General features: G+C 43.8%; 1 protein-coding gene across 1 annotated transcript in view; it reads right to left on the reverse strand.

The window, feature by feature from the left end:
• NUF2 (NUF2 component of NDC80 kinetochore complex) overlaps positions 1-27,260 on the reverse strand; it is a 218,344-nt gene that overhangs the window by 51,008 nt on the left and 140,076 nt on the right. The window contains exons 10-12 of the mRNA XM_069231491.1: positions 15,396-15,533; positions 13,698-13,838; positions 13,057-13,232 (exon numbers count right to left, since the gene is read on the reverse strand). Of these exons, the coding sequence (XP_069087592.1) occupies positions 13,057-13,232; positions 13,698-13,838; positions 15,396-15,533 (455 nt within the window). The remainder of the gene's footprint in view (positions 1-13,056; positions 13,233-13,697; positions 13,839-15,395; positions 15,534-27,260) is intronic.

Genomic DNA, 27,260 nt, shown 5'->3' on the forward strand with positions numbered 1-27,260 from the left:
GGTGAAACCCAGGAATTCTAGGGGTCTTTAAGGTGTTAGTACAGATTTCTCTGTTTACAATAAAATCGAAATTCTCTAAGAGGAAGATGACTATATTCAAAGCCTTCGCAATCTGCCTATAACATTGGGACATAATCAAAATGTCTAATAGATAATCATCCAAATGCCTCTCTCTCTCTCTGAGGTAGGAAACTACAGTCCTCATAACTTTTGTGAAGCACCATGGTGCTTACGAGAGACCGAAAGGCAGAGCGCAGAGTTGAAAAAGGTGACCCTGGCACAAGAACTGAAGATAAGGCTGGTGTTCCTTGGCCTTTGGGATCGTTAAATAAGCATCTTTCAGATTTAGTCTCACAAGCCAATACTCCTTCAATAGCAAGCTTAGAAGATGGATTCCCTCCATCTTAAAATGTCTGTAGGCAATAAACTTGTTAACATTTTTTAACTTTATCAAGGGCCTCCAGCACTTGTCCTTTTTTTCTACTAGGAATAGAGTACTAACGAATAGTCTTTCTGTGAAAGGAACTTGAACAATAGCTCCCTTTTGTAATAAACTTTTTATCTCTTCATCCACAATGTGTTTTGAGCATGGTTTAGGAGCAGATCTCTCGGGCAAAGGTTCTTCTCAAAAATCAATTTTGAACCATTGGATGGAATCTAAAACCCGTGGATCTTGTGTTATTGTCAGCCAAAAGTGGGAAAAATAATTTGAGGCGGCCTCCCACGTTTACCTGGGAAGAAGGTAAATCTGTGGTACTTACCCTGATAGCCAAGGAGGGGTTACCACTAGCTCTGTTGCCTCTGCCACGTAAGCCTCGTCCTCTCTGGGCAGAGATATTTTTACATTGGTACCCTCCATCAAAGCCTTTTGATTGCCTGTAGAAATGGGGCCTTTGTGACAGCTGGCCAACAAAGTCCCCTTCTGCAGGCCCGACCAAAAATATTCAGGTTAAAAACCTTACGCATATCTGATTGAGCCTTGTCTAAGGCAGTAAAAGTTGCAATGTATTTGCTTAAAGTCTTAATCACATCTTCTCCAAAGAGAAGTCCTTTCGGATTTAGAGAAGGTTCACGTTCAGCCAGATCACCAAGTTTTTGACTAATCTTTAGTACCACAACTCTTCGCCTTTCAGTATTTAGTGCGGTATTAGCATTGCCAAGTAGGACCAGTACTCTTTGACTCTATCCTCTAAGTAAAGGTAAGTCCAAGGGGTTTTCATTGATGTGAGTCTCCTCCATCATTTCAGTGATCCTAGCAAAAGGACCCACTACGTCTAGAAGGCGGTCTTGGCATGATTTCAGTGACCTTTCAAGGCCTTTCCTTGGATCTCTACCTGACTTGAATAGGAAGGTAATCAATTCTGTATCTAGGTTGGGTGTGAGGCAAATGTTATTGTAAGTTACAGGGCGGGAGCGTTCCGCTTTTAAAATATTTCTGCCTTTGTTGAGAGGATGGCAAATACATTTTTAATTAATTTTGCTGCATGTTCTTATGGGCAGCATTCGGTACTTCTTGGATGTTTAATATTGTTTGGTGAAAACATCTCCTTCCCCGAAGGATTCATGATCACATCCTTTGAGGAAGAGGGAAGATCCTTTTCCATGAATAAATTGTCCAGATCAAACTTATCATTAAGGTCTAGGACATATTCGTCCAAAGGTTTTTCAGTACGGAATTCCTCCTATCCCACATCAGAGAAACATATGTCACTAAGAAAGTCTGAGTCAAATCTACCACTAGAGGTAGTATTCATCTTTGTGTCACGTAGGATATCCATTCATTGTGAGCAGTCACGGCTTGCATGACGGTGGGAGGGAGGAAATGGGGGAAGAGGTGGGGGGGGAACGGGGGGGCAGTGGGGGAAGGGGAGGAGGAGGGGAGGAGGGGAGGGCAGGGGAGGGGGGAGGGGTTTGCCACAGTATGAAACTGTAGGACAACCCATTTTTACGTTTTGACTACACACACATGCTTGCAAATATTTTTGTGAATAGAAAAGAAAAATATCTTTAAAAAGGGCTAGGAACGGGCCCCCTTACTTCCTGGACTTACCATTACCTTACTCCAACGTCGATCTCATTTATGTGCTTCTGATTTGGCCAGCATGTCGTTTGCTTTCTCTTCCTGCTCTCTGCTGCTTGCCATCCTGCCGTCAGGTAGACTCTGGACCAAGTACTCGTGCCTATCACTGCCATTGGTTACTGTCCAGTCTCCTTCCAATAACCACATTGCTTCCAAAGGTACTTTTTTTCTTTTTCACAGGGTATGGGGCGTTAAGTACATCCTGTAGGAGCTTGTTTATTTATTTGAAGCAAGAGCGTGCCGCCTCTCGTAAACCCACCCACCCCGCCATGTGTGTGTGCACAGCCCTTTTCACTGCTGGCTGGCTTGAGCGGTGGGAGGGTGCTGGGAGCCCTGCTTGTCTGCCTCAACTGCAAGCATACCCTGTCAGCATATGTTGACTGGGCTATGGAGTGGGACAGTGTTACTACTAATCCTGTAAGCTCTTTGGGCTCAAGGGAGCCAACTGTAACGCAATTCTAAAGAGCCTCTGAACTTGTAATTCTGCACGACTTGTGCATGTTTGCCCTTCAGCAGCTCTCATGCGCTACTCTTTACCCATGTCCGTAGCAGAACGTACAGATTTTTTTTCTTCTTATTGATCCTTGTGAAATCAATTAACATCTCAAATACAAACTTTAACCTTGAATGTCACAAATGCTGTTTGAGTATCTGCAGTGACTGCCACCGTGCTGTCATGCGGGTAGAGAACGACGCTGCTGGTGCAGGACAAATGTACGAGGCACGTGGCTCTTCCTTTCAATCATTGACACAAATTTTTCTGTCATGTCACTAGTGGCAGTGATATATGGTAATGCACACCTAGTGAATCGATGCTGATATCACTATTATATGTATGGTACATTGCTATGTTTCATCAAATGATGTCTCCTCTCCCTGCCTCCCTGTTAGGTTTTTCCTGCTGACGCTCTTTTCTCTTTTGTTGTGATTGTCTTATCCTGTAGAAGCATGAACAAACAGCAACATGGGTAAAAAAAATAATTGGCAAAGACAAGAGATCCTCGCATTGGCAAAACCTATTGGCTCTGCCAGTGCTTGTTCTCCCTGAATTCTTTTTGCTTGTGGACTACCCGATTTCTGGACATTTCCTGTGAGTGAATCTCAGTCTCTCACCTACTATAAACTCTATTAAAACGGATTGAGGGTGGTAGTAGCCAGTGTCTACCTTTAAAAATAAGGTCAGCGACTGTGTAGCTGCAGTAAAAGGCTTTAGGTGGCTGCAGGGTGTGCATATGTATCTGTAGGGTGATCGAGTAGGACTACCATCCAGCTTAGCCCAGTATCTGTGTACTGGTGATTTGTTGCACAGTTGACATTTCAGGGATAGTTGCTTGTCTGGTGTAGGCCTTAGAACATAAGTGGGCATCTATAGTGCAAGTCTGAAGTGCTTAACTTATTATACATGATGGGTGAAATCTTCACTAACGTACAGTTTCCCCATTGTTGGGCCTTTAGACTAGTGTGACACACTGATTGTATGGTAAACATTGACTAAGTACGGATTCAATGTCACCATTGCCATGTTTTAACTCCATCTGGCTCTTGAAGATTTGCAGTTTTTCTCTGGCTCAGCTTCTACTGAGATTCTAAGCTTTTGTTTCCACTGCTGGGCTCAGTTAATTACTCTGCTGGCCAGGTGGACGATCAAAGGCCAATCCACACAATAGGGTCATTTACCAGTGATTGGTCTTGTTCCTGGGAAAGGGAGGGGTGGGCACGTAATCTACAGGTGATACCTTCCGCACTGCACCAAGCTTTGCAAGGCCCATCCCAAGGAGGAGAAAATTTAATGGTTGGATTTCTTGAGCCAATCACAGGAGGGAAGTGGACAGCAACTGTGGCAGAGCAGGGGCTTTTGTCGCCAGAGAAGCTCTTTCAACAGACCCCTTTGTGTCTCCATTTTGAAACGCCCCAAAGTGCTGTATAGGATGGTTAGGACAGGGGTGAGATACCTGAATTGGAAAGAGGTGTCTACCTTCTGGAGCTCCCTCCCCCCCCCCTCCCCCTCCACTTTAAAACCTCTGCACAGGGGGAGAGGGAGTGCATTTCGCAGGACCCTTAAGAAGACCAAATGTCAGTTTGAGATGCTGGAGCACTCTAGACGTAACCTGAATGGGCCTTGGTTGATCCACCTCTTGGCGCCAATGGCCCTCTCATACCTTCTGAGAGACAGTAGAGGGATGGATCTGCTGGGGGACCCTGGAAGAGAAGGGTTTACTTCTGAGGTCTAGGCATGTAGAGAGGTAACCCTCAGCAGAGGGTCTCCCACTGGCTTCTACCATCACATGGGTGCCCTTCAAGTGGCCAAGGAAGCTGCGGAACCTAAAGTGTACAGGACTTAACCAGAATTTTCCTAATTGCAGAGACACGAGCAAAAAAAGCACAGAACAAAGCTTGATTTCTCCCCTTCCGGACCCCAGGGGGACTGGCTGGAACTGGGCCTGGGTAGGGCTTTGCTCCTTGCGCTTCCTGAACACCCTAAGAAGAACAGTAACCCCAGAAGGCAGCGCAAGAATGGTGTTGCATTGCTTTAGTATGACAGCAGTTCTGCTTTTATAAATATGGTTAACCTGACAAAGCCAGTTGGCTTGCTTTTTGTAATGCCCATTATATTGTGTCTAGTATAGAGGTCATTATGGTTATATGGTTTAGGGCTTGCCAAGGGTGTGAACTGTTAGGAGGGTGTCACCAAGAGTAGTTCCACTTGATGTGTGTTTATTTGGAAATTAATGCACGCTTTGAGTACTTTTCCTTTTTTATAAGTAAAAGTACTGACTGAATGTTTATTTTGTATCACTAAATGGGTATACTAGCCCTTCACCACCTCGTCTGAGTGGTCCTTGGACTAATCTGCCTTGCCACCCTGAAAGAGTCAAATGCTAAAAGGGGCTACTTGGTTCGGAGTAGATGTAAGGTCACAGATATTATTGCAAATAAAGAATCAATGTAATAGGTTACAAAATAATGGAACCAGATGAGCCTTTAAGTCATTAGTGATCTACCAATTGTTTACAGTGGTTCTAAAAGTAAGATTTAATTTTTTTATGTAAAACAAATTATGTGGAAAATTAACCTACTTTGTACATTACTGTCATTTCTTAAAGTTCAGGCTTAAGTATCTAATTTGACTACTTCTTAGCAAAGACCTCGTCAGTTCTATGTCATGAGCCTATTTGAACCTCACGTTTGATTTCCATTAAAAAAATAATATTCAATTCACACTTATGGGACTAACATTTAGCTGCATTCTACTAAACTAGATCGGCAGCAAAAATCATGCTATGATTTTCAAAGAATTGTGGGCTGCTCTTTGGTGGACTGGAAAGATATAGATATATTACCTGCAGGGTGCCCTTTTCTTCCTTGCTGAGGAAGGTGTCTTCCACTGCAAGGGAATGTCCCACACGACCCTAGCAAACTTTCAAATTATGACTGGCGAAGGTTGGGAAGATACATGAGAGAGTTGTTGAGGAAGGCATTTGGCGACTAGTAGATATGTCTATTGTGGTTTCCAGTTTGCTGGTTAGAAGGGTGTTGCTGAGGGGAGGCAGTAAGAAAACACAATTGAAGGAGATTAGGGGGAAATGAAAGAGCGAACAGTTAGATGCAGGATGCAGTGTGCAAAATCACACAAACAGCAGTATGATGGTGGAGTCGAGGCTCCCAGGGAAGGTCTTTGCATAGACCACTTGAAATCGCTATCTTAAAATGTTTAGGAATGCTGGGCAGGCGTGGAGTGATGTGGCACCCTAAACTTGGCCAGAGGGGCCTGACTACTTGAAATTTTAAGTACGAACTTAGACCCTGCACGAGGGAGAGACGTTTGAGAAAACACTGTAATTGGGACTGTACTGCTAGAATAATAACCAGCTGAAAGGAGAAGCCACCTTACACCACTGAGAGAATGGAGTTTGACTTCAGCTGGCACCCAGGAGTGTGATGGGTCTTTCCTGGGCAAGTGGTGCTATAGCCTTATGCTCCCTGAGGAGCAATTGGGGGAATGGTCCTACTGGGGGACCCTGAATGGTACCTCTAGGACTTCTGTTGACTTGCCCATGACTCTGTAGGCACAGAGGTGGTCTTCAATGACTTAGGAGGCTGTGGGACCTTGGGTGTATGTTAAGGAGGATGTTCTGCTTGCTGGCTATGGGAGGGGCTGTGGAAGATGCCCATGAAGTAGGAGAGTGTTCACGGAGTCCAGGCAGTGGGCAGGTCTAGTAAGGGAGTGGTAAAACCAGCCTCTCAAATGGAAAGCTAATTTAGTGTCCAAGTGGCCTGAAGAAAATGTTCTTGGGGATTAGGCTTGTCCTCAAGATCAAAATTATCCCAAGATCCATAAAAATTGGCCCTGCTGGGCTGGAGGAAAACACCTGAGAAGCTCGGTCCTCATGGGGTGATGGAGGACAAGCAGGAAACAGTAGAATCGCTCCACTACAATTTCCTAAAATTCCTCCAGGCAGGGCTATGCCCACAGGGATAGGCACATCTTCAATTTTCCTTTGGTTTGAAATGGTGTGAGAGTCTTTGTGGGGACCCCTCCCAGAGCCATCTATTGCCTAATGGAGCCCTTCCTTAGGGCCGGACGCATAGAAAATTTCCCTAGAACAAAAGAAGCACTGATGAGTGCCACTGCTCTATATTCCCTGGTGGTGTACAGCTCCCAGTTCCTTTGGAAGTGTATGGCAAGAGCAGGTAGCAAACCGCATAGGACCACCGATGTTTAGGAAGTATGTTTTTGGGGTTACAGGAAGTGCAACAGACCCCCAGATATGTTGCTGTTGAAAGTTTCCTTAAGTCTATTGGGGACTATAATTAGGACCCTTAGGATGAGTTTTGCATTGTTTAAAGAATTCCTGGAACTTTTGCTTATCAGATCTGGAGTTTAGAAACACCTGTTGGTTGGTCTAAGGCAGCAGTAGCAGCAGTGTAAAAGTAGAAATAAGACTTTGATATGTTAGGCAGTTCAGTGCTTAATTGACAATGTTCATGAATGACAATGCAAAGTGTTATATTACAATTAATAGTGTATTGAATGTTGGTACTGTCTCCATTGATTTCAATTGTATTACAGTGATGGATTATATCATGTTTTCAGCTTTTATTAATGTGGTGGGCCCTCCCCACACACACTCAAAAAGCCATTAGACATATCTTATTGATAACGATACAACCTTATATTGTGATGTTGCATCTGGACTAGGGGAATATCGTGCTTATTAGGTAAGGACCCAATAGGGCTGTGACATATCATGAGGATGTCACCAATGCTATTTCCATCTACCCGAATGCACATATTTGTAATTTAGTGCAAAGCATTTAGTACTATATGTAATGAGAGTACTTTTCCTTTATATAATAAAAAGCATTAACTCGACAATGCTTAATTGAGTAGTGTTGTTGCGCGCCAGTGAGCTGTGGTTACTATCCCAAACCACTTCCCTGATTAAGCCTTGTGCTGTCCCGCTTCACTACCCTAAAGGAGTCGAAAAGAGTCAAGTGCTACAATGGGGTACTTGCTTTCCAATAAAGAGAAAGTTAGAGACTTATTACTTGTGAAGTACTTGCATTCTTTGCAACTAATTTCTTACACCTTCATCCCTCCTCTTCAAATTTGACTTTATTAGAGTCAAGAAAGCTTTCAAAACTGATTTTGAGAGGCCCGTGGCTTCCCTCTTCCCAGGAGTATTCTGCAAATAGCCTGGCACATTTCTATCTAATTTTAAGGTCTCATCCTTATCTGTGGGAACCTCCTTCCTCTCTGCAAAGTGCTTTGAAGCAGCTGATGTTATACAAAATGAATAAAATGAAAATCAAAACACTATTATCTCAGGAATCTGGCTTCCACCATGGATAGAAATTAGGGCGTATAATTAATTATCTCTTAGCATTTAAGTGTGTGGCCCCTTGCACAAGCATGAAGTGTATAATGGAAATGGATTTAACATGCTGGTATTAATTTAGCATAGATGAAGATTAATGATGGGGACTAAGGTGTGTGTCAGAACTACAAGATCGTAATATAAGACCACATTATGCTTGCCACCTTATATGTATAATTTATATTGCATGGAGATTTTTGGTTTATTTAGCATGAAATAGGTGTTGTTTTTAGGTTTCACTTACAGATCACTCTAGCTCCCTTGTGACATCTTATGTCCTCATACTGCATACACCACATAACACACACCACACAACATATAGATAAACATACCTTTACAGAAAGGGACTCTTGGCCAGCCTCCTTCAGCTATATACTACTGTGGTTCAGCTGACTTTAGGTAGTAGGATTGTCCATCAGCATATTAACCCAGGGTATTTTGCGGGTGTGACTAACTTGCAAAGTAGTCCACACGTATTGTCATTAATTCCTTTATTTTCATTTATTTTTTATACTAAGGGACTCTGTCTTGTTTTGTTTACTGCTCTTTAACTTCACCCTCCTCTCCACCATACCTTGCAGTCCTCACTTTTTTGCCCGATCCTGGTGTGTTCCCATTGTCACCTCCCTGCGCTCTTGCTCCTGTTACGGCTTTCTATTTCTTTCCTCTCCCCATCCCTGTGTACCCAGATGAGTGCTTCTATTATACCTTGCCTGAAAAGCATGAAGTCCCAGTCATTTGGAATACAGTACCCAAGCAACTCCTGTGTTATTGTCCTGCCTTCACAAACCAATTTCTGTCACTTAGGCTCACACGGTACACATGAGATCTAACTATACAGAAAAAGAATTGCTGTTCCGGAGAACGTGCTGATCTGCTGGTGAGCAGGTCGGGTTCCACTGCACATCCAGACTTTCCCAACTGTGAGCACCCGGAGCATTTCTCAGTGGCATTCCAGGAGGCCCAAGTACTATAATTAGTGGGTCACCAACAGCAGATCCCCAGAGTGATGTTCACTATTTTCATTGATTATTTTTACATTGATTATTTTGCTACAAACCACTGGGCACCATAGGTGTCCCCATAACCAAATAGCGTTAATTAGGTAGATGATGGTTTAATTCCCTTGTCCTGATGAATTGCCTTGATTCCGTAGGGAGCAGTTTAAGGCAAGAAACATGTTGACTTTTTTGAGAACTTGTTTCAATAAGATCTTTTTAGTTTGTTTCATTTTTTTTTTTTTTTTAACCTCCGCATACGTCATCAATACAATCAAAAGCTTTCCTTTTTGCTGACTCATAGCCAATTTTATTTCTCCTTCCCCAGTCTACCATCCTTCCTCCAGTTAGGTCAAGGGCATTACCCGTTTATCAAATTTAGGGTTATAAAAGATATCTGGCAAAGTGCCCCCTTGTTGGGGCCCGCTGGGCATTGCAGCGCCCATCCAGCAAGGAACACGGGCTGATAATGAAGCATGCCATATTGGTGGATGAGGGCCATTATATCGGAAAAAGAATGCTTTCCCCTCTACTTTGATTTGTAATCAGACACAGTACCATATTAGGATTAAATTAATTCTCCATAACAGCACATCTTTTTCTGTATTGTTAGATTGACAGGGGAACATGTGTTGGGCCATATAATCCCCTCTAGCCCCTCTGTTTGATACACACGAGACCTCACATCCACTCCTTTGCAATTCGTGCAGTGAGGTCACAATGCTATACTGACCCCAATCCCAGCCCAAATTGTGATGATCTGGGATAGGATGGGGTTAGAGTAAGAAGCAAAGAGAAGATGTGCAGTGTGATACTCTACTCCTTTCCACCCGTGTGATAGGATCCTACTTTGACAATTGTTCTTCAGGCTTGAGTGAAATTTTAATTACTCCAGGGTAAATGTATAATGTCAGGATTTTTTTTTTTGCTTGTTACACGTAATTGCTGGCAATACGCCACTCTGTGCAATCACATGCCATTTTCTTTAAAATGTTACCACAGCATACAAGAACAACCCTATGTGAGCAACTGTGCTTCCCAGTGCTTTGTTTAACTACAGCTTTGCCGCCTCAGAAATTGACGTGAGGACCCATTTTGTGCTAAGACAAGCACAAAGTGATGGATTTGAATAATTACCCACAATTTCCTATATTTGTGCCTATACTTTGGGTAATTATAAGGGAGAAATCTGATGATGAGTTGACGTGCTTGTGGAACCTCACCAAATAATAATGTCACTATTCTGTTTCAAGGCCTTGAATTCAGGGGTCAAGGCCAAAGTCAAAGTTTTAGGCCGACCCCAATGGAGGTGTGGTCACATGCAGGGTCTGGGTTGGACCTTATCAGTTTTCACCTTCGTACTTGGAAACATTCCTGGTTCTTTTCTTTGCTGATGGGGCTCATTGGCGGGTTCTGCTGCAGCTTGGATACGGCATTGGCTGAATGTCAGAGTACAGGCAAGGTCTAGCGGTCCAGTAAGAGCCTCAGTTATCAACAGGAGTTCAAGGCTATCCAAAAGCCAGAAACTGTTTAACAGGTGCAATCTGAAGTTGGCTGCCCACGGAGGCCTTGATGATAGAGAGCTGATAAGCAGTTGTCTGGTAGTCTTTGGCTCTTTTAAAAAAAAAATTATCTTTGAGCTCTAGGATCACAGGTTGCAGCTATTCCTGGTGAAAGAGTCTACTCTAACACAACCAAGGGTCCAGGACCCGGCGGGTGGGGGTTACCTCTTGGAGGTTAGGATTCTTATACAAAAACACTGGTCCCAAGGCTAATAATATTACAATCAATTCAAATGTACTGAATGGTTACTTTAATTTAGGTGTAGTGAGAAACATGGTCAGTGCTCTTATAAATGTGATACATGTGTGAAAATCAAGGATGTGAATCATAACGCAAGAATAATACAGCCCATTTCCATATACAATACTAAATACGGTCTGTAGTGATAGTCAAAGTTTCGATCCCATAAAAAAAAAAGTAGGGGGATCATCATCAGAACTCTTTGGATAAATGATCTTGAGACTGCGAGAGCAGAAAGAGAAACAGTTAACATCCAGAATTAGAAAAGTAGGAAGAGTATGATATAGGTGTGAGGTTCAGGCACATGGTGTATTGACTACTTACAGAACAATAGCTTCTTTAAATGAATACGATAAGGCAGACATTCCTCAAAATGAGAGGAGTGTTCAGAGTTCATCCAACAGAGAGAAATAAAAGATAACGCCTCAACAAGAGGGCAAACTCTATCTGAATACGAGTGTCCCTTGAAGCAAAATAGCCGGGCGGTAAGGTGGATTAATTATTATCCCGTGCAATGGTAAATGCACCTTCTACTGAGGTATAGCTGAAAAATGTAGGGGAAAGTACTGCAAGTTTATAGAAAAGTAAGTATGAGAAAAGCTTTCCTTTCTGGGAATCGTGGGCCACAGGCAGATGCAACATGCGAGTAGACATACACCGCTACAAGCCTGTCTCCAGTGGACGGTGCTACAGAGTGAGAGGCCAATGCTAACTAAGAAAATGGGGGTATTAATACTGAGCAGTGAGAGGGTCTCCAAGGGAATACAGAGTTAATGGTGCTCTGTAGTCAGACGTCAGTCAAAGCAGCAATAAAGTATCACAAGAAAAAGCTGGTCTGCACTTGCTCCATGCGGTAAACACTGTCTGGGCTCAGGTGTGATGAAAATAGAGAAAGACCTACGGATAAAAAAAAAAAAGGGCAAGATGACCGCCCAAAGATGTTCCCGTTCATAAATTCCATGGCCTTAACCTGAAAAAATAAATTCATCCATGCTAACACCAGCTTGCACTGTGGTAAGTAATGGCTAATGTTGAACATTCAAAAGTGAAGAATGCAGTTACCTCCCGCCCCATGTCGCCCTCCTTTATTATCAAGTACAACAGGTTGACCTTATTTTTATACAAAGAAAATATAATAAAATGTCTTAGGAAAAGGTTGATCTTTAAGAATAAATGAGTGTTAATGTGTTGTGACATTAAAAGTCCTGGTTTCTTAAAAGAGAATGCCGGAAGATACCTAACTTTTAGGTTCTTCTAGATGCCATTCTCTTGGTTGTAGAATATAATAAACATATTGAGAACTACCAAGTGAAGCAGATCGCAAAAAACATGGGAGTACATAAAATACAGATTGCACTTCCTAAAAATCCAAAAGAAAGTAAACAATAGCATTTTTTGAATGTCACAACAACACAAATTCTAGATGTTTTTAACAATCAAATTGCAAACACTTAAATACTGATAAGTGTTTGGATATCACTGACCTAAAAATAGGGAGCATACCATGCAGCACACAAATTAAAGATAAATACTGTGTCGGCTAGCCCTAGTACTTGGCAGTCTTACCAAAGGATAACTGTTCACCGAGATCACCTGTCATGATCTGGCTCGACATTATACTGGAAAAAGCATGAAATCTCCCAGAGTCTTGACACCCCAAAAAACAAAGAGCATTCTTAATGAACACCTACAAAAGAAGCAGTTTCTTCCAGCAAAGTCACGCCACAAAATGGCAGTAAACTTTATGAAAGTGCTTTTCAAAGGAAAAATATGCATTTGCACTAGAGGTAAGGATTTGCTTGTAAGGTCATCAAAGTTAAGCCTGGTGTCTTGGGGGTCACACATTTTCTGGTGCTCTTGTCCACATCGGTAGGTCAGTCTAACAGTAGGTGTTACACTTGAGCAAACACCTAAGACTAGTCTGTTTCTGCTTAAAACTCCTGCACGCCAATATGTTGACAATTTAGGAGTTTTTATTTTTATAAGTGTTCTTAGAAAACCACAAGCTACAAAAACAAAAAACTAAATTTGAACAAGCTGGCGGAAAAAACAACTCATTTACACTATTGCCTTCTTTGTATCTTTGGGTGGATGAAAAGGAAGAATTTGGAGATTCTGACGTCTCAACAAAACAGGAAAGAGGCTGTTTATCTAGAAACAGAAGTATATTTGGGTTCTGCATCTATAACCTACAACGGCTGTTGATGTTTGTGCCATATGATTTTTGGAGAGAGTAGAAATCCCTGTAGTATCAGCTTAAAAGGATAGGTAAAAGGATTATATAAGCACCACTTACTCTATGACTGATTGTTTGTGTATATCACCATCCTCGTGTTTCTTTCTGATTTTTATGTCCAACTTGACCAACTTTTCCTTTTTCAGATTCAGATTCCTCTTGGCCATGGTCTCCTCATTTGCCAGGTTCTTTAACTCCATGTTGCCGGCTGTAACCTGTTCATCTGTGTTTGTGATCTAGGAAACAGTGAGAGACAAGTGAAAACCCCAAAAAAAAAAAAATGCTGCACCATCCAGTACATGAAATTAGTAAAAGCAGCTAGAATATGAGTGTAAAAAATAAAGATGGTGCAAATATAACTTCCATTAGAATCTTTGGCATAAATTCACCAAGAGGAAATCTGCAGCTGACCTTGGATCCATGAGGATTACACTGATTGCATCCACCAAAGGTTTCAATGAACGTAAGTGCCAGGACAAGCACAGTGACAACTTTAAATGTCAGGAAGCAACAGGCAGGAAGAGAAACAGAAGGGTACAGAACCTAGGTCTACATCAGATCAGCTTGCCCAAGCACAACAATCACTTTCACAGTCAACAAGAATCTCCCAAAAAGAGTGCCCTGCGAATAGGGGAGTGCGATGGTTGGACTAAAATAGAGGAGTCTTCAGCAGCATGCAATAAATCATGAAGGACACCAACGTCTGTTAAAACTTTCGCCTTTTTTTCCATGTTCGCTTCAAGGGCTTGAAACTTCTTGAGAAAGGACTGGATCTCCGTTTGCCACATAGACCCAACGGCAATTCGTTCTCGATAATACTCCCACTTTTCATTTGTTTCTTGCTATTGTAAAATAAAATAAAAATAATGACAAAGTTAAAACGTCCCGATGCATAAAATATAAAAGGCCAAGCATGGGTAATTTTATTAAGAAAGTAGGAACATTACTGCAATGGTTTAAAATTACTGAACTCATGTGCAACTTAGTTATTAAGAAACACAGAAAAATGTAATAAGGATATTTAATGCACAAAACCCTTCAAATGCCCAATGGGTTTGGCAGCCTTTGTTGAAAATCAACATCACAGCTGCTACTGCGTTCAATAGATATTCAGAAGATGTAATGCCCAATGCACGTTCTAGGTTTGATCCTTTCATCCTCATATTAGAACTGCAGAGATTTGACACAAACGCTACACTGATACAAGTACATTAGGGAGTTTGGAGGTGGTGTTGTAAAACCATCTCAGATACTGTCCAATCAAATTCATGACTTCCAGCAGTAACTAAGAAATTTTGCCACAAAACCCCATTGCACTTAACCGTAATAATTATCCTTAGCTTCACATTCTCTTAGGAGCAAGTCATGCAAGCCAACATGCCAAATTGAATGAAGGGCCAGCAGATTTGAAAAAAGAAATTACAATGTTTGGAAACAAAGATCAAATAAACAGATACATACCACTATGGGACAGTTTAGAATATTTCATGTGAAAGGTTAGTGCATAAAGCATCCGGCTCAAATTAAAAAATTGTGTTTTGAAAACGGATGATAATGTTGATTTAATCAAATCTAGACAAGTCAGAATGAACTATCCACGTACCTTATATGTTTGATCAGAAAATAGCTTTTTCAAAACACTTGAATTGAAAATTAACTTTAACCAAATCCTTTCAACTGGTCACCAATTACCAAAATGCACAATTTCTTGCCAAGAGTTCAGCCACCACAGTAGGTTTCTTACAAAACGAGTCAATCTTAGAAATGATTGTCCACAGAAGCCCTTCATCACTACCAAAATCATCGGGTGAAAGTCTGATCTAACATGCCAATATGCTAGTGTGTTGGTGGGTGTTTTTAGTCGAGTCACGGCCCACAGAGCCCAAAAAAAAAAAAAGCAACATGTTGGCTTTTTAAGCTGGCTCATCTGGCAGTCCCAGACTGCCAAACTCCCCAAAAAGTCAGCCCAACACTGTATTACGCAAATGGTCTCCCCTGAGATGTGGTGAAGTTCATCATATGCGGACCGAAATTCAAACCAGTTTTGCAGTATAGGCATCAACAATCTATTATATCAGTAAAAAAAAAAAAAATCATACAATGTTAATCTAAATCCAATAAAAAGAGTATAGAAACCAGCCCTAAAACTGCAAGAATTTAAAAATGTTTTAACAGCTTAACAAGCTATGCCAGACCCCCATGATAGACGGTCTGGCTTCAGCCTACGAAATAGAGAAATCACAGGTGTATCACACCACCACACCTTAACATGCGGCTTGTCTGGACTAAACCACTTCTAAATCACTCCCCTAGGACCACTCCCCAAAAAAACAATTAAATACTGCCTAAAACTGATTAGTTTTCAAAAGAGGTATTAAAATAAACTATTTTAATCTTACCCTTTCCCCTTTAAGTTTCCTCACAGTTGCCTTCATGTTTTCAGTTTTGTTCTTTCGTGCCTCGGGGGACTCCACAATTTGAGCCCTCATTCTTTCATGTTCTTCCCTCATGCTGGCCATGGCCAATTTCAGCTCACTCTGGAACAAAAAAAAGATGTAACAAATGAAACACTACACACTGGACAGACGAACATGGTTAGGCAGAAAAGCATTTTAATCGATCCTGGAGTGCTCATTAGCTTGGCCAACAGTTCTCGAAAATGTGGTTCCTTTGACCTTTGCTTATCACTAAACACCTCAACGGTTAAGCAGAAAAACAGTGTGTGGCTTCACCCTTCTTCAGTTTCAGAGAGCTATAAATATATATTACTTGGATGGGTGACTCAAATGGCTAAATGTTCAAGCCATCTTGCTGACATCATATAGAAACAGTTTATTTTAGGCAAGCTGCAAGACCAATCTTATGTTCTGCTCTTGTGAAGCACTTTACTCCATAATAAGGTTGCTTAAAGGACTGAGTGGTGAAACAGTGGAAACCGAAGGCTCCAAGAAAGAGCATGAGGTGACAAGATAGTAAGACCACTCCATCTACAAGGTGTCTTCCTCATTCCTTCTAAGTAGTTAAGAGAATAAGCACTTATTTTAAAAAGTTAAACTTTCAAATGTGGCCTTTTCTCACCCAAAAATAATATGTTGCGGGTGGAAACATGGCAGGTTAATCTGTTTCAGATGTAGTTCCTTACATCAGTAGAGTCTATCTTGTACTGCTACGGACTAATCAACTGGCTAATACCTGGAACACCACCTCACACATCATCAGTCACACCAAGACTGGTTAAATAAATAGCTGGCCTCACACCTATGCATCATCTACAAATTTATGTTGTCAAATGATATCAACCACAAGGGATTATCTGGGAACCTACACCTCTACATAAGCAGTATCAAAATAATCTCTTCCAAGTGATATAAACAAACTGTCCATGAATATAATTAATTCATTTACTAGACAGATGCCTAAAGCTTTTGTCAACGAAAAGAGCCTTCCAATGATCACTGAAGACAAGGAAGGGATCCTCCCAAAGGATTCTACTGCTAATGAGCAAATTCCTCCACTGGGCGCTACCGATGATGAACACAGTCTTCCAGTGCATACTAGTGGTCTATACAGAGGACGGCCCTTTAGAGTCTAACAATTTTAAAGAGTGCTGTCAAATTAAAAATCTAAAGGCAACCCCCCTAACCTTTTATCTGGGTGTTTTTCAGAGCGTTGACATCTCTTCCATGAACATGTGGTACTAACAGGCTTTGCCGGATCAAAATGAGGATGCCAAAAGTATCTTCCAATGTGAAGACCATTCCACTGACTGTACTGATGATGAGGGGGGAGCGGGGTAACAAGCAATCAGGAGAGGGGAAGCCCATGACAAACATGTGCGGTATTGCCATACAGGTTTGAGGTTGAGGACAAAGATAGCCCAACCCTAGCTTTCCTCACCCACACACCGAACCCCAGCTCTTTTATTAAAAATATTTGGGTGCATCACTATTTAGGGTGATGACAAAAGAACCTACCCCCAAAATAGAGTTATAGATGCTGCAGTGCTGGATGTAGATGTTCGTGATGCAGTCACATTACGCATGGGCTGTACCACTGGGAGTGTGAAAAGGTGAACTGCAAAAACATAGTTGTTGGTTTTTCCACTGTCCATTTACACACCTAAGGTTCTAGCTCAAAACAAAAGGCAACCTCAGTGCCAGCGCTCTAACCCTTAAAACATGTAAGTCTAATAGGCTCATCCACAATTAACATAAATTACCATGCTTAGGAGTCCCTGGTATATGGTGGCAGTGTACCCAGGGTCTATAAAATAGTGTCTCTTGTGTACTGTACCGCTTATTATGACACCACGAGTGTGACAAAACAAAGTGTGACACCCAGTCCGTCATTGCTGGCTGGTGGAGAAGTTTTCAACTGCTTACTCAACTTTGCCATTTAAAGTAATGAAAAAGCCCAAGATCTTCCATTTTAATATTAACCCCTATGCAGGCCTACTAAGTCCTAAAGGCAAGGTGTAGAATATTAAAACCATGGACATACAGTCCTTACCTTTACATAAGCTGACAGTGAAAACCCAGCAATTTCACTTTTTCCTGTGGAAAGGCAAGTATGACCACTGGTGAGTACAGATTTAGATGCTGACAACTCTGCAGTGCTAATGTTTGAATGGGACTACTAAATATGATATTTCAAAGTATCAAGGAAATGCTGCATTAAACCTGGTTTAATGGTCTAGTAGAATTTAAATGTAACTTTTGCATAAATTACAACTTTAGTCGGAATGCCACTTTGCTGCCCAGAGTATTCCAGAGACTGCTCATGGTTGTTGGCAACAAGGCAGTTTTGACCCTCCTGGAGGGAGGTGTGAACAACTCTCAAGTAGGGTTGAGCCCAAAAAGGTGAGCTTCAAAGGGGCAGCTGCCTTTGAAGGCCAAATGCTGCTCTTGTTCCTTCAGACAGGTTGGTGCTGTAGGCAGAGGCGGGGAAGATGTTGCCAAACAGGTTTTTCTGTGGAAGCGTAGCCCAGGTAGCTACATTTCAGGGGTGGGCTACCAAGCTCCAAACACAGAGAGAATGGTTCTGCCACATTGGGAGGGAGCAGAATAGTGCATTCTGGGATAGCTAGATGCCACACTTCACAGGAGGTAGTCAGTAGGTGGTAGCCCACTGTCTAGAAGTCGCCAACCCCTTACCCCCGGCACCAACTGGGCATAAAATCGTTACCCCTGGCACCCATACCTCAGTACTGAAAAGTGGACCGAAGAAGGCCTACTCTGCTGTTCCTTAAACCCAGCAGAGAGAGGATTCACCAAGACTGGTTTGCACTTGCTGATCCTTGGGCTAACAAAGAGGACTGTGCCTGTGGTGTCCAGCTCGAGGAACAGTCATCCCAGACAAGAGAAGTGAATCTAAGAATCCATTGATGGACTTCCTCTTACAGCTACAGAGGCACAAAAGGAAGAATCTTGCCTTGGCGAGTTGGTGGGAATTACCGTCTGATCACAGATGACAGCCAACATGCAGCATTGGGAGACTGAGACCCGACCCTCAAAAGTTGCACTTGAGTGGACTGGACCCAATATAATGGTCAGGAGAGCAGCTTGGTTGCCCAAGATGGAAGTTATCACCAGATAAAAGGAATCACTGGATTTGCTGTAACCGTAGACCAATGGCTACTGGCTTTTGGCATCAATCCCTGCAGCCAAAGTCGCCTCACTGTCTTCATGGATCGAGAGATGGTCCTGAAAGACACTGCCCATCGATTCAGCATCCTGTATCCCTTGCCTCTGAACAACTCCATTATAGTCTATGGTGGTTCACACATAGAGCCTCGAACTGGACTGGAGACTGCTTTGAATGTGAGATAACGGTCATACCAAGCCTCATTGGCCTCTGTGACCGGCTCCCTGCCAGAGTTAGTCATCCACAGTCGACTGGAATAGTAGTTACCAACTTTATAAAAGTTTTCAAAACTTTGTGACGTTTGACCTCGAGCGCTCTCCGTTACAATGATTTATTGCATTGAAGAAAACAAAAAAATGATTTGTTTCTTTAAAAATGCACCTCTCCGGAACGCTCAAGTGGATTTTTGTTGTTAAGGTGTCATTTTAAGGATAAAAATAGAATACATTTTTATAAATTGGTGTCAGTTTGTTTTAAATAATCTTTTTTTGTTTTAAACTGATTTGGTACTGCTTAATGCATTACACTTGTTCCTGTGATAAAACCTGCCTGCTCAGAGCCGCAGCCGCCCAAGTTTGAGGTGGTTGTTTTTCAAATAAATCTTACTGGACCCAGTACAGGTAGTGAGTTTATTACACAGCGAGGTCTCACATCACCACATATAATAAATAGCTTTCCTCACACAAACAAACTACGAAAGCTAGAACAATTAAAACTAAACACCTAAAAGACAAATTGTTTTTCTAGTGTTCAGCACCTTTTCAAGAGGATGTGAGAAGGATGGAGATGTTGGAATTCTCCCTGCTAATTCTCTAGTGAGAATTACTGTTAACGAGGAGCACAACTCACCTGGGTTGAGAAAAGAGCCATGTACTAAAAAAACACATCAGCAAAGGTTCCATAACGAAAGTACACATTTGCTACCCAACAGAGTTGAAAAGAGTTGGGGGTGATGCCTAAGGTAGAGACAATCAGGTGAGTTTTCCAGGAGAACTGTACAGTATTAGAGCCAATACCACAGTCAAAAGGTGTGCATGCCATATTTGTAGATTAATTACTCAATTTCAGTAAGATTGAAACTCTTTCAAGAAATGACCCCGAGGGCACCAATGGACAAATGTAGACATTTGAATGTCTGAGGAGCAGAACTTACAGGTGGATGCTGAATTTGTGGAGGTGTGATTTGAGAGGTGATTAATCTTTGCTTAACCAGAGGAGTCCTTCTAGAGGGCAGAGCAGATGAGATGTGTTCTGATGGTGTCCCAGGAACATAAGGAAATAGTCTCCAAAAGTAATTTGGGCCTGTCTCAGTGTAGATGCCCGCCATTTAGAAGTATGCTGTAAATGCTGTCCTCCAAGACAATCAATCTCTGGTGTCAGGACATCCACTAGGGCCGGAGGACTTTTGCAAGTAATAAGGGCCAGTATGCTGTTGCTATCAGAACTTAAGCTAAATAGACCCTACCCAATACTCTAGCGGGAAGTGTGTAAAGTGTCTTTTTTGGGAGTATTAGACAAATGATGCTCGAGGTATCTGGGTAGGAAGTTACCAAAGAAGCATAAAGAGTATTCTTTTTTAAATTGTGGGGATAGTGCACAGGAAGCATACTTTAAAACACATTTTTGGCAATTACATTCAATTTTGTGTGGGTGACTAAGACCTGATCAAACTCGATGTCCATACCTTCACTACTGGCATTTGGGAGAGGAGGAGGAGGGACCAAGTGACAAGCAAAAGAGAGAAACTGATCCAGCGGGCACAAGATCATGATCAGCGTTTTGCTAAAAGTCAGACATAATAAAAAACTGAAAAAATCTATGGTTGGGGCAGGGGTCCAAAAACTAAAACAGTGCAGCCGTGATGGTGGGGGTAAGGTCTTGCTACACAAAAGATCGTCATACTGAGCACCCAGCAAACGTTAGGGGTCATGGGTAGGGGGGGAATCTCTAATTTCATCCCCTTCTTCTCCGTCTCCTACAGAGCATAGCACGCAGATGAATCACTGCTTAGCATGACAACATTTGGGGGGACTGTGGGGGTGGCCTGTCTTTAAGTAACCCTGAAAAACAAGTTACTTACATTTAGTGATGCTCTTGCTACTGGATACTCTAACTGCAGATTATTTTAAATTTTCAACTATCTCCAAGTGCCAGAATGGGTTTGGAACGTTTCATAGCAGTTGCTCCTGCATGGCAAAAGGTGGCACCATTGGGCTCTGGGGTAATCTCACACAGCCTCCCAAACCAATGACGAGGCAAATGAACAAGTTACTTACCTTCGGTAACTTATGTTCGGTAATGCCTTACCCGGTAGAGACAATATCTAGACGCAGATTCTTTACCTTTGAATTCTCCCCAGGCATCAGACTGGATCGTTTTCGTGAGTATCCCTACATACGGATAGGTGGCTTTGGTCGTCCGCACCAGAAGTGAGGTTTGCTTCACCTATATAGACGCCGCCTTGGCACACTGACATTAGGTAATTTTCACGACTTTCCACACCAGAAGCAAGGAGGCAATAAGAGCACTAGTGTGTCCAAACTAGGGCCCTGAAAGGGGTCATTTCTGACCCTAGAAATCTATCTGCAAAGCTGGAAGGACGAGTGGGTTGTTAAGGAATCTGCGGCTAGATACCGTCTTTACCAGATAAGACGTTACTGAAGGTAAGCAACATCTGATAGAGATTTCTAGCTGCAGATTCCTTACTTTTGAAAAGATACCCAAAGCAATACCATCCATGGTGGTGGGTCTGTGGACAATCTTGAAGTAGAAAGCCTGCAGGACCAAACAGGCGAAATGCCCGTCCCTACGGACCCGACTGTTCAGACAGTATTGTTTGGTAGCGTATTGCGGGGAAGCCCACGTTGCTGCTTGGCAGATGTCCAGGACTGGGACTCCAAGTGCAGTTGTCACAACTTTAGCTCGGTGGCATGAGCTCATAAGCCTTCAGGAGGTTGCCTTTTGAGTAGCAGAACTTTATAGAGAGATAGAGAGATGGTCGGTTTCTGCACCGCCTGATCTTTCTTTGCCCCAACACACCCAACAAAGAGTTGGTCGTCCACCTGGAACGCTTTAGTTCGATCAAGGTAGAACGATAACATTCTTTTTGGGTCCAGACAGTGGAGTCATTCCTCTTCCTTAGCGGGATGTGGAGGAGCGTAAAAAGTGGGCAAGGTGACACTGCCCCACATGGAACGATGTTACCACTTTTGGTAGGAAAGAGGCCCTAGTGCAAACAACCAGTTTGCATGGATACTTGGAAGACATTAAGCGCTCTCACCCTCCGGGCACATGTAACGGCCATGACGAAGGCTGTTTTAATCGTGAGCAGCCAGTGGGGGCAATTATGGAGAGGCACAAAAAGAGCACATATCAAGAATGTGAGGACCAAATTAAGGTCCCACTGAGTCATAATAAAAGGAGAAAGTGGAAACATGAGTAAAAGGCCCTTCAGAAATCCATTTACAATAGTGGATTTTAATAAGGAGGGTTGGTCAGGTAGCTGCAAGAAGGCAGGCAAACAGAAAGAACTCTTCAGAATGCCCAGAGCAGACCAACATTGCAGACTTTGGGAGGAAGGTCGAAAGCGGTCATCTGCCGCTGGTCAACCTCTACACAAGAAGGCGGAGAGATGACAGGTGCGGGTGGTGGGCCCTCTAGGGGTGCTGCCGTTTTGATCCTTCTGAAGGGGAAGCCTGATCGGACGATCAACACTGATTTGCAGTAGATTGTGATACCAGACTCAGTGTCCAGCCCCGAGCCACAAGAATGACTTGGGCCTAGTCATTCCTGATCTTCTTGAGAAATCTGGGCAAGACTAGAATGAGCGGAAAGGCATACAGGAGGGCTGAGCTCCACTCGAGACAACGGTGTCGCCGAGTGGGAGCCGCCTTGGAAACTTCAGCATACAAAACGGCTGACATTGTGCATTCTTGGCAGAGGAGAACAGATCTAAGCAAGGATTTTCCCAGAGCTGAGAGAGACCTTGCACCATTAACTGGTAGAGACTCCACCCGTGACTTGCTAGGCATCAATGGCTGAGTTAGTCTGCTCTGGCGTTCAGGGAATCAGCCAGATGCTGAACCACTAGGGAAATGCCCTGCTGTTCCAGTCATGTCCAGAGACGCAGAGCCTCTTGACAGGGGTCTCCAACCCCACCCTGCCCTGTTTGTTGCAGTACCACATGGTGTTAGTGTTGTCCATGAACACCTGAACTAGCCTTCCCTTGATGGAGGGTAAAAAGTCTTTCACTGTCAGTTGGATTGCACAGAGCTCCAGCATGTTGATGTGGAATAGGGATTGACCCGGAGACCACAGTCCTCTGATCTCCACCTCTCCCAGGTGCCCCCCGCTCCCCCATCTCAGGAGTGACGCATCCATCATTACTGTGGAATCTCGTTGGGGAAGGGAGAGGGGTCTGCCTCTGACCCAATCGTGGTTTGTTAACCACCACTGCTGGTCCTTTGCAGTTTCTTCTCAAGATGGGGACCCTGTCGGAGAGATGCCCTAATACTGCACCCACTAGATCTTCAGGTCCCATTGCAGAGCTTCCATATCCCATCTGGCATGTCTCACTAGCAGATTGCAGTGGGCCATAAGGCCCAGCAGCCTCTGACTCAGTCTCAACAAAACCCAGAATAAAAGCTGAAACATCTGTATCATAGCCTGAATATTCTGGACTCGACACTCAGGAGGATAAGCCCGAAACTGCACTGTGTTCAGAACAACTCAGATGAAAGGGAGCATCTGAGAGGAGTCAGGTGTGACTTCAGCACATTTACAGTGAGCCCCAGCAAATGCAGGAGGTCTGCGATAGTCCGGAGGTGGGAGACGACAGCCTGGGGTGAGCTCATCTTCAGCAGCCAGTCGTTAAGATAGGGGAAGACGGACACCCCTGATCTGTGAAGGTGAGCCACAGCCACTGCCACTGCCATCACCTTGGTGAACACCCAAGGGCTGCTAGAAAGGTTGAACGGGAGCACAGTAAACTGAAAGTGCTTGTGGCCTACCGTGAACCACAAGTAACATCTGTGGGGAGGCAGGACAGGTGTGAAAATAAGTGTCCTGCTAGTCCGATGCTACCATCCAGTCTTCCGGGTTCAGGGCACACAAGACCTGAGCCAATGTGGGAATCAAGTTGAGGGTTCAGAGAGTTAGGACAGGGTGAAGTTCTTGTCCTTTTTGGGGACCAGAAAGTAGCAGGAGTAGCAACCACAGCTTACTTCTGGCACTGGAACCCTCTTTATGGCTCCCTTGGCGAAGACAGCCCAGACCTCCTCACAGAGCAAGGACAAATGATCCTCTGTCAGCCAGTTGTAGGATGGAGATATGGAGAGAGGGGTGGTGTCGAAGGGGAGGCAGTAGTTCCTCCGAACAATCTATAGAGCCCACCTGTCCGATTTTATGGACTGCCAGTGGTGGAAGTGATGGCAGATCCTGCCACCAACTGCACACCCATGATCTGAAAGGGCAAGATTAGGAAGGTTTGGAGGCTGCAGCTGCTAGGGGTGGTGGTGGTTGGAGTAGACCACTGGCTACTCGACCCATGGGATCGAGAAAAGCCACGCTCTTGTTCACCTAGAGGCTGGGATGCTTGCACAAGCCAGTAGCGTGGATAGGCTTGGGGTGGTCAAAAGCCCCTTCTATAGTCACAAAAGGCAGACTGGGTATGACACAGGGGAGCTGGAGGCCCAAGTACTAGAGCATAGCCCACAAGTCTTTAAAGCACTCCAGCACGGAGTCCGCTTTGTCTCCAAACAGATGATTGCCTTAAAAGGGCATGTCCTAGGCATGGTGTCGGAGCACCATCGTTGTGGAACCATCTCTACCCAGCAAGTCTGTTGTGTCCAAACCACAGCGTATAAAGAACTTAGATACGTCGCTCCTGTCTTTGACCGCTTGAGAGAGAATAGCCCAGGTCTCGTCCGGGACCTGTGGCAGCACTTGTGCAACCATGTCTCTCAGTGTGTGGGTATAGATGCCCAATAAGCATGCGGTGTTCACTCACAGAAATGCAAAGCTTGTGGAAGAAAACATTGTCTTACCAACGCTAACCATCCGCTTGAATTCCCTGTCTTGGTGTGCACCAAGGAACGCTCAATGGGAAGTGGAAGCTTGGACCATCAAGCTCTACAGGGTGTGGGCGAGGAAGCTTGGGTCTCCTGTGCCGGGGCAGTGACAGCAACTAATCCTCCTTTTCACAGGAGCCCCTGTGCTGGGCTTTTTACCGGGTTCCCAGAAGGAGGCTGGTGAGTGCTTTGTTGAAAGGGAGCAGGGGTTCAGAGGAGGAAGCTTCCGGTTGCAGCACCTCCATCAAGATGGTGGTCTTGACTGCCACTGAGGGAAACTTGAGGTCCAGGAACTCTGCCACCTTTCTTCACCACCACAGCATAGGTCGTTCCCTCCTCTGTAGCCTCGGTAGGGGGAGAAAGCATGCAGGTATCTGGCAACTTGTCCAGTCTGTTCGCATCACCCAGTACCTCATACCAGTCCATATCCTGTTCTTCTGACTGGTATTTTAAAGGGTCCTGTGACCCCTCACATTCTTCCGAGGCCTTGCTCTTCAGAGTAAAACCTAGGCAGCAACCTAGGACACTGGGGTCCTGTTGGCACAGGAATGAGCGCCTGTTGGTGCAACTCTGTCAGATTCAATGGGCCTGGCACCCGGAGAGTAGGCATCTGGACCGATGACAGGGAACGTTGTAGCGGCATGACTTGCACCAGTCCAGATCCATTGGGTGGGTGGGTGGTTTGGGTCCATCAGAGCTGGGGTTGGAGCCGCCTGCATGGAACAAGATGGAGCCCCCCCCACTCTGATCCCCCCCATGGGGTCCAAAGGCGCTCTGAAAGGATCGGCATGCTCAAAAATAAGGCGTATAGACTTCTGTGTTTTTCGTGCCTCTCACCTGAGAGTTCCGACGACTTCAAATGGAACGAAGAGGACTTGGGACTCCTGAAATGGTCCTGGTTGCTTCATCTTGACCAAGACTGAGACCTTGCAGAGTTGCTTGCTGGGAAGCTAGCAGCTTTAAGGACCGCTCCTTCGAAGTCTTCAATGCCATGGCCCGGCAGCCGGTGCATGACTTGGAGTCGTGGTCGCACTCCACAGACAAACAATGAGTGGGCCTGTCACTGATATAGCACGGTTACAGGCGTCACAGGGTTTAAAACCTGTCTTTCTCCAACACATTTCCTTGACACACCAGGATTGGGGGGGGGGCGCAGCAAAGTTCGTCAAACATCAAAAGAATGCTGTCAAAAAGTGACAGAGGGGTAAACTGGCACGGAAAGAGTTGAACTGACGTCAGCCCATTGAGGTGGCTCCTATATGTGCTCGACGACGCCACGCGGAGCTGACCAATTCCACCTAACGGCGCACAGGGGTACTCACAAATAATTCATCCAGATCCAGTCTGACACCTGGGGAGAATTCAAAGGTAATGAATCTGTGGCTAGAAGTCTCTATTATATACAGCCGCTACCCCTTTGAGTCCACAGCAATTTTCCTAGGATCTCTTCTTTGCCTTCCGACACGGATCAGTTGTAACACATTGGAAATGTGACAATGCAAGATCCATCTTGAGACTTTTTTTTAATTTTTTTTAAAGAAACGTGAAAGGTCACTCCATAGAATGGGGAGGAACCTGCAGTTCGAGGTTCCACCATAAAGAGCATTACGAGAGGCAAATACCTTGCTTTTCTGATGGTTATTTTCTAAACTGCACATTTCACTTTGTGAATAGGTATCAAAGTGGTATCTCACAAAAGGTGTAGGTGCTGAGGAGTGAACATATTCCAGGAAGCCCTGCAGGACCAAGCAAACAAAATGGTCCTCCCAGTAGATGTGAATGTCAAGACAATAATCCCTAAGGTGTGTACTGATACCCCTGTAACAGTCTGGCAAATGTCTAACACTGAACAACTCTTGCTAACACTATACCGGCTGCCTGGACTCTGATGAACCCAAAGGCTGTAAGAAAACTTTTTTGGTCAGAGTATAGCATGTATTTATACACAGGATGATCCACTTGGACATAGTGTGCTCCTGGGCAACCTTTACCTTATTAGCACCAGCAAAACCAATAAAAAAAAACATATATTCCATTTAGAGCTGTTTTTTTGCACTTAAGGTAAAATGATTTCAACTGCTGAAGCAAAGACAGGTTGGGTGATGGACTGTCCCATGTGGAAGGGAGACACCTGTTTCAGCAGAAATGGAGTGTGAGTTTGCAGCACCAGTTTGTCCATGGAGAAGGTGGTACATTGACTGCACCTGTAGCTTGCTGACACAGTGCACCATCATAACTGCAATGAGGAATACAGTTTTAAATGTCAGCAGTCATGGAAAAAACTGTGTACAGGCATGAAAGGCATAGGCATGAAAGGCATGCACATGAACATGAAGACCAAATTAAAGTCCCACTGAGGCATAAGAAAATAAGTTACTTACCTGTAACTGTGGTTCTCCAGTATTGGTATCTTTCATAGATTCACATGCTTGAATCATTCCCCGTCGTCGAAGTGGGAGTCCCACGGTACATTGAAAGCAATAAATAGAGTTTTTTTTCCATTGAAGTCAATAGGAAAAAACACATTCAAATGTAGAACTATCAGCCTCTTTG

This window comes from Pleurodeles waltl, chromosome 4_2 (genome assembly GCF_031143425.1).
Source record: "Pleurodeles waltl isolate 20211129_DDA chromosome 4_2, aPleWal1.hap1.20221129, whole genome shotgun sequence".
Classification (NCBI taxonomy): domain Eukaryota; kingdom Metazoa; phylum Chordata; class Amphibia; order Caudata; family Salamandridae; genus Pleurodeles; species Pleurodeles waltl.